Source organism: Callorhinus ursinus, unplaced genomic scaffold, assembly GCF_003265705.2.
Source record: "Callorhinus ursinus isolate GAN/ISIS: 27379988/994484 unplaced genomic scaffold, GSC_fseal_2.0 scaffold31, whole genome shotgun sequence".
NCBI classification, from domain to species: Eukaryota; Metazoa; Chordata; class Mammalia; order Carnivora; family Otariidae; genus Callorhinus; species Callorhinus ursinus.
In genome coordinates, this window is record NW_027397093.1 from 15,341,789 (window position 1) to 15,356,610 (window position 14,822).

At 54.9% G+C, this 14,822-nt stretch overlaps 1 protein-coding gene across 1 annotated transcript; it reads left to right on the plus strand.

The window, feature by feature from the left end:
• Positions 1–7,079: 7,079 nt before the first annotated feature.
• Positions 7,080–7,727, plus strand: NEUROG3 (neurogenin 3). Its single transcript, XM_025850189.2, has one exon. The coding sequence runs from the start codon at positions 7,080–7,082 to the stop codon at positions 7,725–7,727; it is 648 nt and encodes a 215-aa protein (XP_025705974.2).
• The last annotated feature ends 7,095 nt before the right edge of the window (positions 7,728–14,822 follow it).

Sequence of the window (14,822 nt, forward strand, 5' to 3'; positions counted from 1 at the left end):
CAGAGCCGGGGCTGGAGTGGGGCAAGTGGTAAGGTGTGCCTTGGCACCAAATTTAAGAAGGTCCTAACTCTAAATGCCCTGTAAATCTGGATGGGGAGCTAGAAGCGTGTGGAAGCTACACGAAGAGAAAAACAAGAGAGAAGGGGAAAGTCTCCATTTTTTATTGCTCCCAAACCCTTCAGCTCCTCTACTCTCAAGACCTTGACAGACCTGCCCACCTCCACAGGGTTCCAGAGGGTGGCAGGATGGAGATCCTAGAGTGTGGGCAGTGGGTAGGGGGCCGGGAAGGTGACAAAATGAAGATTCTCTGCCAGCTAGCTGGAATGGACACAAGGGAAGAGGAGTTCCAATCCTAAATGCTGGGACCTTGAGCCTCAGAATGCTCAGGAGTAAACTGGGAATTAGGAAAAATCCCTTCCTGGCTCCCCTTCAGGTTGTATGAGAGGGTGATCTGCCTCCTTCAAAGTCCCATAGGGACATTAAAGTTACTAAGTACTGTGTGGGAAACCACATTGCATGACATTCTATTGCTTCTCCACTGAGTTAGTCTAGAATTAATTCTTGACCCTCCCCACCTTGCAGCCCTGTGCCCTTCCTGCCTTCCCAATCTGATAACTAGAAAGTGGGTGACCGAAAGAAGTGAGGTGGATAGATTTCTCCTGCCCTCGTCCCCAATTCATAGCAATTCTGACACCCTTTGGTTTTATTGTTGCTGCCTAGACAGAATCCCCATGGCCCTGGGAATGGGTGGGAAGGGGGCATCAGGGTAGGAAACAGAGGGACCACCAACAGAGGGCTCCCCTGATTTGTACAGAAGAGACTTCTCCCAAAGAAAATTGTCCCCTGCCCTGGGCTAGTGGATCTCAGAAATGTCAGGACCACATTCAGTCAAAAACATATGGAAAATAAAAATTATTTATGTAAGGATGAGGGAATGAGCAAAGCTCATGCAAGGTCACACCAGGGGTAGGAGGGGCACACTTTTCTCATGAAAGAGGCCTGGAAAGAGCCACACACCCACCACCCAGCTTCCCAGCCCCACCTCAGCACTGGAGAAAATGAAGGTGTGAAAGCCTGGCATCAGTAGGCATGCTGTCACTGAGTGTCACAGTGTCCCATGGGTTGCCCGTGCCCCAAGAACTGGAAGATGGCGGGGACAGAGAATAGCTTCCTAAACACCTCAGTGCCTGCCTTTCTCCACTACCTTCCCCGCTCCCAGCACCTCAACTGTTGGTGAAAGATCCACTGGCCAGAAACTCAGATCTGGGAAACCAAGTGTGGGGATTAGGGGAGTGGGGGCTCTCTCTCTGGGTTTCCTCCTCTCACAGCCTAAGACCCACTGATATCCAAGATTTCCAAATTTTGCAGAACTTGCAAAGAAAATGACAACGTATTTCCTTCACAGCTTTTTCCTTTAATAGATAAGAAGCAGGTTCCAGGTGAAATAATTTTCTTAGGGCGGCACAAGGATAGTGGCAGAGCCGGCCCCCATCCAGTGCTCCTCTCATCACGTTCCGCTGGTAAAGCCCAGCTCGGTGAACTTGCATGCGCCAAGGAGGTGAGTGGGCAAACGCGTGTGAAACGGCCTCCTCCAGGGGTACGGGCCTGCCCCCAGTGCGCCTCAGGTGGACGTCCACTCCTGGGAATCTCGGGAAGACCCAGGAATTGGGAAGCCCAGAGGTCAAGCGAGGGCCAGAGGTCAGGCAGTGCCTTACCGGCACCTCCGGAGCTTCTGGCCCTCTCCGCTCCTGCCAGGGACCCCTTTCCCGCCGCCTCAGGGTCGGCGCTCTGCGCCCACAGCCGTGCGTTCTCCTGGCTCCCAGCCGCGCGCCCCGCCGTGCGCCCTCGCGCCGAAGGGCAAAGCGCGAAGTGAGAGGAGCCTGGGGGTGGCCTCCCCGCCTAGGGAGGTTCCCGTCTCTTCCGGGCTGGGGAGAGAAAATCACACAGTCCTGTTTGTTTCCCCAACCCCGACGGGCGCGGAGCCGGGCATATGGACATCTTGCGCTCCGCATCTGTGTCATCGGTCGCGTTTTCTGTGGATGCCTGCGTGTGTGCGTGTGTGTGTTTGCGACCGGGCGCTGGGAACAAACGTGCATCTGTTAAATTTGACAATAACGTCCTACTGCGAAGCTGCCAAGATTGGGGCGGCAGGTGGGGGCGGAAGGCAGAAGGGGTGGGGGGAGAGCTGCAGTCTCAAAAGGCGACGCCAAAGCGCCTGGCCCAGGTATTATGTCGGGAGAAGGTGAGGGGAGCAGCTGCTCCTTCTCGCGGGGTGTGTATGGGAGCGAGGGTGCGTGTGTCCCTGTGAAGAGTACACACCAATCTGCTCAACATATGTCGCCACAAATCACAGTATCTCTCCCTCCTCCCACCCCCCACTCCCTGCTGACCGAGGGCAGAACAGAGAGAGGCGCTGAGAAGAGGCGCCGCTTCAACAGGTGTCTTGGTGCGCAATGCACCTTTTCACGCATTCACTGTATCCGTTGGCGGCTGGGATAATGTGGACACTTTGTTTCCAGGCGCTGCGCGCGAGCTACCGACATCCGGGGGGAGGCGGCCCTGGGCAGGGAGGGGGATCTGGAAATAAAGACCTCGGGCGCTCCTGAGGTCCCGGGCCCTCTCTTCCCTTTGTTCGAGGGCTCCCGGGGCTGGAGCTCCCTCCTACGCCCCGGGGGGCGGCATATGGCGCCCTCTCACCTACCCAAGAAAAAGAACCAGCCACCCATTCAAGAGCGCACGAGGTCTCTGCGCCCGGGGAGGAGGAGTCTCTGAGGGAATGGCTTCTCTCCCAAGGCGCCTGAGGAGCCCGCCTTATCTCTCCCCACCCCATCTCGGCCATCCCCTCGGCTGGCCCGGCAGCCGTTGAGTGGGGCGCAGCGCGCTGGGCAGCACCAGCCTGCGGGAGCGCCCCAGCTCCCGGCAGATGAAATATGGGGCTGGTGAGCCCCTGGAGACCATATGCTTTCAATAAAAGAAGACAAATAGGACCGAGATAGGCCTTGCAGCCAACCTGTTATAAATGGGTGGCAATTGGGCCAATGTACACGGAGGCAGGGCCCCCGGGGGGAGGCCTGATCGGCGCCAAATCCATGTGTCAGCTTCTGGGACAGGTGTGCCCAGGGGCCAGGGGCCAGGCCTCCCCCCTCTGGGTGTATCACGGCAAAGGTAATATTGTGCTAACTATGAGTAAACAGTCATTGTGAAAACGAGGGAGAGTTTATCAGAGGCAAACTAGTTGGGGGGTGGCTTAACAATAAAGTTGTCCGCCTTGGGAGCAGGTGACGGCTGGCTGCGGGACTCCCGTGGTAGATGTTTTCCAAAGCACTCCACTTTACAATCTCTTGTAATTATTTATTAAACGAAATCTATTTATTATTATTTTAGCAAACACTGGAGACAGGTGGGGCTTTCTTTTCATCGTCTCCTTTTGTTTGAAGGGCTGTTTGAAGTGGCCAGTCTCGGCCCAGGCAGCTCGCTCGCCAGATTTTTGTCTTCCCCTCTTTCTGTGCCGAGGCGAAGGCGAGAGAAAGAAGCCCCCTCCTCTGGCAAGCTATTAGCTATTCAGCTTCCCATGGCCCCCCCTCCCTCCCGCTTGCTTCTCAAAGAGCCCCCAGGCGTTGCGAGGATTCCCCCCGCCGACAGGAAGGCGGCAGGGCGGACCGCGGCCTTCCTTCGTTTCCAATCTGCCCGCGGTCCCCAGGCGCCCGGCTGTGGCCTGTCTCCTGGGCCGCGCCGGCCTCCGGGCTTACCTAGGTCTCAGAGAGCAGAGGCGCGCGCGTCCGGGAGGCCTCCGAAGCGGCGGCCGGCCGGGGGCTTCAGGGACCCGCTCTGCTCCCCGCTGGAGGAGCCGTTTCACAAATACCGCCGGCGCGCCCTGAGTTGTCACTGCTTGCGCCTCCGCCGCCAAAAGCACAGGTATTGACTTTGGAGAGAGGTCTGTGCGTCCCCAACAGCGGAGAGGGGGGACGTGGATCCCGGATCCCTAATCCCCCAGGACTCCGTGACCTCCGGCCCTGCCCTCCTGGCCAGAAAAGGGGCTGCCGAGAGCTGTTGGCGTTGCTCAAGGAGACCGCGGCTCCCGGCCGCTGCGCGCTCCTCGCCCTATTTTTTGCGCAAAGCAGTAGTGGTGGCTGCCTGCAAAGCCCGGGAGAGCCCTGGGCCGGAGCTGCTCTGGGGAAGCTGGATAAGAATTCCAAGTGCCTCCCAGAATTCTCTCCCAGTTAAGAAGGTTCCCAAGAACGCTAAGAATCTTCCCCTGGTGCAGGAAGCTCACCCTGCCGCTCTTGCCGGTACCCATTAGCCGCTTGAGGCAAAACTGAGCCAAGCGAGTCCACCGTTGCCTTTTATGCCTTTTATCTGAGGGCCACTGCTGGACGAGAGTCCCGGTTTTGAGCTGCTCTCCAGGATTCCTGGGACCCATGGGGGCGTTTTGATCCCTTATGGCCAGGGCTCGCTCCCTGGAGAGGGGCTGAGTCTGGAAACCCTAGGGAAGCAGGCTTTGGATTTCCTGTCAGTTCATAACGTGCAGGATGACAGAAATCAAGCAAGGCGAGTGTATGGAGCAGGGAAGTGGAGAGATGGAACATGGGTGGGTGGACACTGGTTTCCCCTTGGCACTGGGTGATGGGGCCACTGCCTCTTGTCTACTCTGACCCGGTCTTCCTCAAAGATACAGGACTTCCATTTTCTACACTTTGGGGTGTCTGGTTTTGCCTTGAAAAAATATATACATATTCCTCCAATCAGAAAGAGACAGCAGGTACAAGGGAGAATCTAGAACTAGGAGTCTTAGGACCGGAGTTCTATGTGGTTCCAATAGAACTTGCTGTGTGACCTTGGGTGAGTTCCTTCCCCTTCTGGGCCTTGACTTTTCCATCTGCAAAAGGGGCCTCGGGTTCTCCTTCTTATGACTAGAAAACACATTTGGAGCAATTCGTGACCTAAAGGAGGAGCAGTAGCAAAATGTGGAATCCAAGAGTCTCATTCCCTTTGCGGCCCCTGAGCCTGACCCCTAGCTTCAGTTGGAAGGCAGAAAGGGAAGGAGCATCTGCTTAACAGCACACCGGCTGAGATCTGGAGGACAGCGCCCCCACCCCCATTCAGTCCTAGAGCGCGCGCTCTCTCCCTGGCTCCCAAGCATACGCACCGTCTCCCTGCCTAGGAGGTAACCGCGCCCTCTAAGCAGCCGCGGCGGGTGCGGAGAGGCAATCCCCGGGGCAGATCCGCAGACTTACCTCCTCCCTTCACCCCATCCCCTCAGTTTCCCAGCGGGGTCCAGCCCCCCTCCGCCAGCTTCCGGGAGGCACTGGGTATCTGGGTCGGCCAGAAAGTAAAGCCTTCGCAGCCTGCAGGGACGTAACACGGGCCCCAGTCTTCCCGCCCTCGGCTTCCCCCCTCTCTCCCCACCGGGCACGTCGCGGCCAAGAGAGAGCAGCGGAAGCCGCGACCCCTCACCCTGAGTGACCGGAAGCAGAAGACCACGGGGCGTCCGCGGCGGGGACAAAAGGGAAGGGCGGGGAAGAAAGGAGGGACGGCGTGTTCAGTCTCACTCTGGAAAACTTCCAGACGGCGCTAGCAGGGCCCTTCGGAGTCCCTGCCCGCTGCTCTCGGCCGGATCCCGGCCTCACGCGGCGGCGCTGGCTGGCCCAGGTGGTGCGGGCGGCCCCCGCCCTCCTGTGACTGGGCAGGAGGACGGAGGGGAGGAAGAAGGGATCCGCTTCTCGCGGCGCCAGCACACCACGGGCATTTAAAAGACAAGGCCTGGCCTCGAGCTCCTGGCCCTCTCCTGACCCCTTCTCACCTGCGCCCTTTCCCCGTAGGCCCTGGCCCGAATGCAAGGGGGCTGTCCACGATTGCTAGTCGTGGAATGTCCCCTGGAGGTCCCATCGTGGCCACCCTCCGCCTCTGGGACACGATGGAAATGTCTTCGGTTCTTGAAAGGAGATTGGGAGGAGAGGTTCTAAGCGCCTCCCTCTGAGGAGTGAGCGGCCTCACCTCGGGACACGGTGGTGGGGAGGAGGGGGCTCCTAACCCCCAGGGAAGGTCTCTAAGTGGCAGGGGCATAGGCAGAATCTCTCTCTGTGGTCGCCCTGTCCGCCCTCCCCCAGAATGGAGAGGGTCAGGGAAACATCACGCTGTGTGCGTTTCCTCGCCTGACACGTAGAGCAAGAGAGCAGGGTGGCATCGGGAATTAGTGACGCTCCTCCAAGCTGGTAGTCGGAGCACCTTGCTCCTTGTCCTATCTCTGGCGGAGTGATTCGGGGCGAGCCGCCACCTTCTCTGAGCCTTAATGTCCCCGTGTGTAACGCATGAAGATTGGCGAACCCTATAGGCTTCCCAAAGCCCTCTTTGGGGCACCAAAAGAGGGTCTGGACAGATGCCAAGGAAAGACAGGAGCAAAGCGGTCTGGGGCGGCCAGACGGGAGCCAGACAAGGCTCTTCTCACTGGGCGAGGCTCTTTGAGGAACCGAGAGTTGCTGGGACAGAGCCCGCGGAGAGAAAGCAAACAGAGCGGCGCTCCCCTCCCCCGACCCCGGCCCTTTGTCCGGAATCCAGCTGTGCCCCGCGGGGGAGGAGCGGGCTCGCGTGGCGCGGCCCCCTGGCCCCGGCGCTGATTGGCCGGTGGCTCCGGCTGCAACCGGGCAGGCACGCTCCTGGCCCGGGCCGAGCAGATAAAGCGTGCCAAGGGGCACACGACTTGCGGCTCAGAAAATCCGAATAGTCTCGCAGCCGCGCCCAAAACAGCAACGGTGGCCCGGGACCCCCTTTGCGCTTCGCTTCTCTGGAGCTGGGGAAACTTCTAGGCAGCGGCGCCTGCGTCTCAGTTGCGCTTGCAGACGAAAAGGCCAGCTCATCTCACCAACTGCTCTGGCTGGCCCCCTGCTCTCTACCCTTTTGCGCGAGAGAACAAGGTAACACCTGGAGGCCACAGAGCGACGGGTGGAGGGGGAAAGGGGTCCTCTGATCCGGCAGGAGCGGGGGGCGGCTCTTTCTCGGTTATTTCCCACTTGGCCCTGGGATAGGGAACTGCGCCCGGGTGGCCGACCCACGCTTACCCCGACCTCTTACCCCGCCGCAGGATGGCGCCTCATCCCTCGGGTACGCCAGCTGTCCAAGTGACCCAGGAGACAGAGCAGCCCTTCCAGGGGGCCTCGGACGACGAAGTGACCTGCGTTGCGTCGGCTCCGCCCAGCCCCGCTCGCGTGCGGGGGAACTGCACGGAGGAAGAAGGCGGCGGCTGCCGAGGGGCCTCGAGGAAGCTCCGGACGAGGCGCGGGGGGCGCAGCCGGCCCAAGAGTGAGTTGGCTCTGAGCAAGCAGCGAAGGAGCCGGCGCAAGAAGGCCAATGACCGCGAGCGCAATCGAATGCACAACCTCAACTCGGCGTTGGACGCGCTTCGCGGCGTCCTGCCCACCTTTCCGGACGATGCCAAGCTTACCAAGATCGAGACGCTACGCTTCGCGCACAACTACATCTGGGCGCTGACGCAGGCGCTGCGCATAGCAGACCATAGCCTCTACGGGCTGGAGCCGCTCGCACCGCCCTGCGAGGAGCTGGGCTGCCAGGACCGCGGCTCCCCGGGAGACTGGGGCTCCCTCTACTCCCCTGTCTCCCAGGCGGGCAGCCTGAGTCCCGCCGCCTCGCTGGAGGAGCGTCACGGGCTGCAGGCGCCTGCCTCCCCTGCGGGTCTGCGCACCGGCGCCCTGGCTTTTTCAGACTTCCTATGAAGGAGCCGTCGGCCGCTGGGCGGTGGGTGCTTGGAGGGGGGCGGGTGGAGGCTGTCAGGGACGCACCGCGATTGCGGCGTCCCTGAACTTGCTCCTCCAGTCTCTGGCTCGCTGACACCCGGTGAGCCCAGGCTCCTACGAGGGTGACAGGCTGGATTCGATCCCCCGGTCCTCGGCGCCGCGCCAACTTCAGCCCTCTGTTTGCTGCCCGCGCAGGCGGGTAAAGCAGGCTCCGCGCTCCCCTCCCTGCAGCCGCTCCAAGTCTCCTGCAAAGACGATGAGGATGGTAGCACAAGGCAGCTGGAGACACCCACTGTCTCCAGCCACCCTACCCTCACTCAAGTCTGTCAGTCTCTCTTTCCTCCTCCACCAATGTGATTTAATCCAGTGTTTGATCCCTCGCCGTTGGCTCTCCTCACCGTTTGCTCTCCTCTCCAAAGACGCCGCTGACCTTCTCCTCCAGTCGCTATCAAGTCCTGGTTTCTGGCCGCCCCGCTGCCTTAATCCACGAAGGCGATCCTCTGCCTTCTTTCGTGCACTTTTCGGAGCCATTGCCCTCCGGGGGGAGGGAGACCAGGCTCTGAACTGGGAAAGAGACTGTCCGCCTCGGGAACGTCTGTCCCGCTTCCCTGCGACCTGAAGCGCCCCTGTCTTTAAAAAGGGAAAAAAACACACAATTGGAAAGGAAGGAAGAAGAAAGAAAAAAAATCAGCCTGTAAATTATATGATATCTTTTGAAGTGAATTTTGGTACGGTAAATTATATGCCCCCCTCCTTTACACGTTTGTATTTATTGATGAGATTTCACAGCAGGGGGAAAAGTCTATATTTTGTACATAAGATTATTTAGAGACTGGTGGATGAGATTTTGAGCCAATAATAATAAAAAAAAAAGTACCCTCAAGAAACCTCAGTCAGGTAACTCGATTATGCAGAAGTGAGGCCACAGCCTCTGGCGGGGGTGGGGGGGTGGGCCTCAGTCCAAGGAGAGGGATAAAACGTTCTGGGGGTCTGGGCCCCTTCTCTGATTTGGGTTAAGAGACTGTGGTGCTAGGCTGGAGGCCGAGCAGATGGCGTCCTGAGGGCAAGTCAGCTAAACCCGCATGGAACGTAAGAGCTGGAGGGCTCTTGAGAAATCACTGGTCCAGTTCCCTGTTTTATTTATAGGGCAGCGACTTGTCATATTCCAAACTGTGGTTTAGATGAACGACAAGCCGCCAACTAAGGCTACTTGCTGGCGCTGCTGACCCTTTCCCCTACACCACTAGCCTGGATTTCGAGCGACTGTTGAATTTGGGGAGGAAGAGTAATAGCCTGACCACAGGGTCAGAGCCCTCAGAAGCACGGAACGTGGACTGGGCATTCCAGGAATTTTCCCAGAGTGCTTAAAGCGCTAGCATGTCTTCTGAGCGTATTTTACACAGCAGATTCTGGGGCGGTGGCATCCTGATGTGTGGAACTGAGCAGCAGGGAGCAGAGAAAGTGGAGATTCCTGCTGAAATCTCTGGCACCCCGGACACCCAGCAGTCTTGATTGAAAACTTACCAAGAACTTGTTCCACGTTTCCAGCCACTCTTTACTTCCAAGGTAGAGTTGCGCTAGTGCGCAGCAGGGACTGAAACCTGTCCCAGGGGTGCTATTGGAGCATCCCTACATGGCTTGCGGGAGCCCCATACCTCTGGAAGCAGGCTGAGCTTTAAGAATTCGCAGAGTCTGCCAGGAGCTGGGGAACAGGAAAATGGAGGGTGGGCACTCTACCCTGTGAATTGAACCCCAGAGGCCTCCTTGGATTGGCCGCAGGAAGGAGCAGCCAACCCCAGTGGGGCGAGGCGCCGTCAGGGGCCAGGAGCCAGACCGTAGGTAACTTTCCAGTTAGAACGAAAAGGTGGCGTTTTACCCGGGGCTAACACCTCTTCCGTCTCCCTTTTGCCCTCCCAGCTTCCAATTGAACTTTTCTTCTCCTCTATTCCCAGTAAAGGTAGCTCTGAGGAAATATGCCTCATTTATCCGGGGCTGGATTTGGGGGAGGGGAGAGGGACGGGCAAACAAAAGAATGAACGAAGGTGTTGTTTCATTTCATGGCTTTAATCTGGGAGGAGATTAATGGGTTATTGGTGACTTCTGCAGCAGCCAATTTCCCGCCTGAGGCACCACCCAGGGGCAGGTGTCAGCAGCTCCTAGTTGCACGGACCAAGCCAGTGCCTGTTAACTCTCTGCGCCTTTAGGGGAAGAGTGTGGAGAGACAAAAAACAAGAAGGTCCATCTCTGTCTTCCCAGGAAAGCAACAAGTATACAGACAAAAGTATTCGAGGCCAAAATTATTGGTGCTGGGTAGAGGTACAAAGCACAGGACGTAGGTGGGCCTGCTGTTACCTGGGGCTGGACTGGGAGGCTTGCAAGAGAAGGGGGCATTTGGGCCAAGGACTACAGGTTTAGAGAAGTCCTTAAGCAGGAAAATCCTTTCTGTGAGAGGCCATGGAATCTAAGTGTTCAGATAGACAGGGGACTCCCTCGGTGCAAACGACTCCCTGAAACTGCAAGAGCGTTGGCTCCATGTTCCAGGTGGATGCATCCACTGCCCCATCCCCCTCCTACTTTTGAGGATGCTTATTAAGGAGCCATTAGTCACCAAACACACGCAGACTGGTCCTCCACCCCACAAATTAAAAAGAAAAAAAAAAAAAGGATGGTTTAACCAACTTGACTGCTGGGCTGCCACCTTGGGTCAGGGGTGGATTTGACTCTGGAACTGTCTGCCGGCTCTACTCTCCAAGTCAAGAGGAAGCAGAGAAAGGTTTGGGTTTGTTAGAATCACTGCAAAGTTTAGGGCTCCCTTGCACAGGGTGAGCTCCATCACTGTGTATGGAATTGCACTGAGATGGGAAACTTTGTCCATGCCTCTTTCCAAAGAGCCACTCATCAAGAAGCTCAGAAATATTTCTGTGAGTGGTGTGGACAACTAACTAGCCCAGCCTCACCATCACCATGCCCCCCAACCCCCACGGGCATTTTGCTTTCAGAAGCTTTTAAAATCAGTCAAGCTGGTCTCAGTCTCGGCTGGCAGCCCGCGCTTGCAGACGACGCCTCCGCTGTAATGGTGCGGAGCCTCCCATAGTCTGAAGTCGTCGCCTGCGCCCCAGCTCTCTGAAATCCAGACAGGGTCCCCAGCGGGGCCAGGAAAGACCCTCGGGTCGAAAGGCTCTTGCCCCTCTTCTGCCTTTGTCTGAGACCAAGCCTGACTTCCAGAAAAACAGCACATGAATCTTGCACCACCACCCCACCCCCATCCGTGCGCACAAGCAGGTAGATTTATGGTGCCCTGCCCCCATCCCACTCCACCCCCAAGCCGGCCTTGGTCGGGAGACAAAGCGTCCCGGGGCCATTGGAATGCTAATGTCTGGGAGCCCGGCTGCAGGGCTGGCACAAAGGCAGGCGGGGCTGGGGGCGCACGCGACCTCACAGGCGCCCTTTGCCCCTCCTCTCCCCTAAGGGCCACTCTGCCTGGCTGTGTGACCTTGGACAAGTCCCTGAGTGTCAGTTAATTCGCTGGAGAATATGAAGGGAGTCCTTTTTTTTTTTTTAAAGATTTTATTTATTTATTTGAGAGAGAGAGCATGAGATGGGGGAGGGTCAGAGGGAGAAGCAGGCTCCCTGCTGAGCAGGGACCCTGATGCGGGACTCGATCCTGGGACTCCAGGGCCATGACCTGAGCCAAAGGCAGCCGCTTAACCAACTGAGCCACCCAGGTGCCCCTGAGTCCTTAATACCCTTTCACTGGATTTCTGGGTGACTAAGAGAAGGCAGTGCTTGTGAAGGACGAGTTACAGCCTGTCCACAACCAGAAGGGTGGAGAACACCCTTAGGCCTTGGCAGGGGGGACACTGTGGGGAGGGTGTAAGAGATTTCCGCTGAAAATGTGGTACAGAATAAGTGCTGAGCATATTATAATTACATTTTTATATTTACATAATTAATATTCTCTATTGTATTTATTTCCCTCCTTTTTAAATACCTTCAGGCTGTGCTCAAGAAAAGGAAGGGGGCACTTACTGTACCTGCTTGCTCTGCCTTCAAAGGGCCAAGAGCACAGACAGTGGGAGATTTGAGGCTGGACACTTCTTACCTTAGGTCCCTTCCTACAGTTGGTGAGGAGGGCAAAGCAGGATGTTCACACCCATAGAAACAGAGACCTAAAGTCTTAGAAGTTGGTGATTTCCTCAGACCCTCAATCACTCAATGAATTACTGAAATAAGCTAGGACTGTGACCTGGCTCTAGGTTCTGTGCAATTTAGAGCTCTGTGCTGAGATAGTTTGTTCCTGCTTTGGCCATAGCTGGGTCTTCTGGGTCTTGTAAGGCCAAAGTCTCCCTTGCGCCCTTGCCTTTGGCCAACCCCACCCCCCGCCCCACCCCCGTTCTCTTTCGAGGTCCTAGGCTGCTCTTCTCTGCCCCCTCTGCTTCTGGGATCTGAGGGCCAGCCAAGGCGGAAGCTGGGGGCACCTGCCTGGCTAACCCGGTTGGGCACAGACTTTCTGAAAGCGGCCGCGCGCCCCTGACCATGGTGCTGAAAGTACCGTGTTGTTTCAGAGCTGGAGACGCACGTTCCTGGCAACTTAGTGTTCTCAACACGGAAAACCATCTATCGACCCTGCCCACGTTTCTAGACTGCAGTCCCTAGGGGGTCCCCTGTGAATATGTAGATCCAAAAGAATGGCAGGTTTCCTTGGCATGGTGAGGAAAGTATGGGCTCTGTTGCTGTTAGCTGACTGCATGACCTCAGAAAGGCCCTTTTTTCACTAGGCCAAAAGACTCCTTTGTCAATGATAGAGCTAGAACTGAGTGACCGTGTTAGGAACTTCTGACAGCATCTGAGAGGTCTGAAGTGGAGCAACATTGGAAGTGTAGGTTGCAACACCCCTAACTGGGAAAACTGGTTTGGAACTTGGCCCTCAATGGGAGTCTCATTCTTCGAGTTACAAAGAGATTTTAGTTATTCCAAGAACAAAGGCCTAAGGAAGTCCCCCAGATGCATACATAGGATGGCAGAGTGGTTAAGAACAGTTACTTTAGAATTACACAGACATTGGTTTGAAGCCTGGTACTTCCAGTAGCTGGTAGTTTTCAATAACTGTGAAGTTGGGATGATAAATAGTGGCTGCCCAACTGGGCTGATTAATGTGCTTGCTTTTAGTGCGGCCTTAGCTGCCATAAATGGTAATTATTAGCATTAGCATCTTAATTTCTCTCAAATTCTTCTTATTCTCCCTGGATATTTTAGGAGGGGGTGCTTTTGTATGAAGTTGAATTTCCTCTGCGCCTCTGTACAGTGTAAATTGGCACAAAGGCTAAGGGCCACTTATCCTTCTTGGTGACCCTCCTCAGCTGCTATCTACCCTTCCTAAGCTCCAGGATTATGCATCCAGATGTCCCTTGGGCACCCCAAATGAGACATGTCCAAAATGGAATTCCTCTCCCCTAACTCTAAACTAACGCTGCTTCCTATTCCTGCTTCATTATGTATCACCATCCAGGCACCCATAATAGAAATCTAGGTTTTATCTTGACTTTTCTCTCTCACTACTTACATCCAATTAACCCTTATGTCCTGCTGATTTTTCCTTCTCACTATTTCTTGAATCTGACTGTTCCTTTATTTCCTTATGACCACTACTCTAGTTGAGGCTTTCATCCTTCACATGGAGAGACTGCCTAACTGATCTCCCTATCTTTAATCTCAACACTCATCACTGTACTCTCCATGTTACAGCCAGAATAACATGCAAATATAACATTGTCACTCTCCTGTTTAAAATCTTCAAGTGGTGGGGCACCTGGGTAGCTCAGTCATTAAGCGTCTGCCTTTGGCTCAGGTCATGATCCCAGAGTCCTGGGATCGAGCTCCGCAGGGGGCCTGCTTCTCCCTCTCCCTCTCCTGCTGCTTGTGTTCCCTCTCTCGCTGTGTCTCTCTCTATCAAATAAATAAATAAAATCTTTAAAAAAATAAAAATAAAAATAAATAAAATCTTCAAGTGGTTTCCAATCATCCCTGGGATAAAGCCCATGTTCCAATAGAGAATGATGTTGTAATGTGAGCTGTGAATCTGGGTTCAGTTCCCAGCTGGTTCATTAACTATCAGTATGACCATGAACAAGTTTCTTAACATTTCTCTCAATTTCTTCATCTGTTAAGTGGAGATAATATTGCTTGTAGGGTTTAGGTTAAAGTGCTATAACACATTCACTAATAATTCAATCTGAGGTGAGCATTCTATGTGGGTTGTAGCTCTGCTCCACGACATCATTCAGGTACCTAGGTTCCTTCTATCTTCTTTCTCCACCAGTTCCTAGGTCTTTGCCATCCACATAGTTGAGGCTGCATTGTCATAAGTTCTAGCCAGTGGGAAGGGAAAATACAGTATGGATGAACCTCAGCCACAGTCTTAAAGCTTAGACTCAGAAGTAGCACATTCCACTCACATTCCACAGGAAGAACATGATCATATCACTGTACCCAAGTGGAAGAGTATTTATGTGCCTAGGAAGAAGTGAAATATGGATTCTGGTGGGTAATGAGCAGTTTGCACCACAGGGTTATTGTCAGATTAAATTGGATCATATATGCTATTATTATTTATTTTTATCATCACAAATCATTTAAGGTTAGGACCAGAGTCCTGCTGCAGCAACCTCTTTTTCACAATGCTTTACTTGCCTTGACATTTACCATCCAGAAATACTGACCTGCTTGAAGTTTTTCCTTACACATACTCAGGTATCCCTTCCATGCTTTTTTTTTTTCTTTTCCACACTGCTCTCTCTGCCCAAACCCTCTCTCCATCCTCTCCAGCTCCCACCAAACCTCCAACACAGACATTACCTCCTCCCAGGAATTTTCTCTGAACTATTCCTCCCTCTTTGCTCCTGTTCCCATAATATTCTGTGCATAGGAATATCCTTGCACTCTCCAGGTAGTATTGTTTATTCACCTGTGCCTTCCACTGGTCTTCTCAAGGGTAGGAACTGTCCTTCATGAATCCAGTGAGTACCCATTCTCAACCATATGCTGCATGTTTTTAGAATGAAGTAATGAGTAAGT

Coding starts and splice junctions, on each gene's coding strand:
- NEUROG3 (XM_025850189.2), top strand. CDS start 7,080: ATGGCGCCTCATCCCTCGGGTACGCCAGCTGTCCAAGTGACCCAGGAG.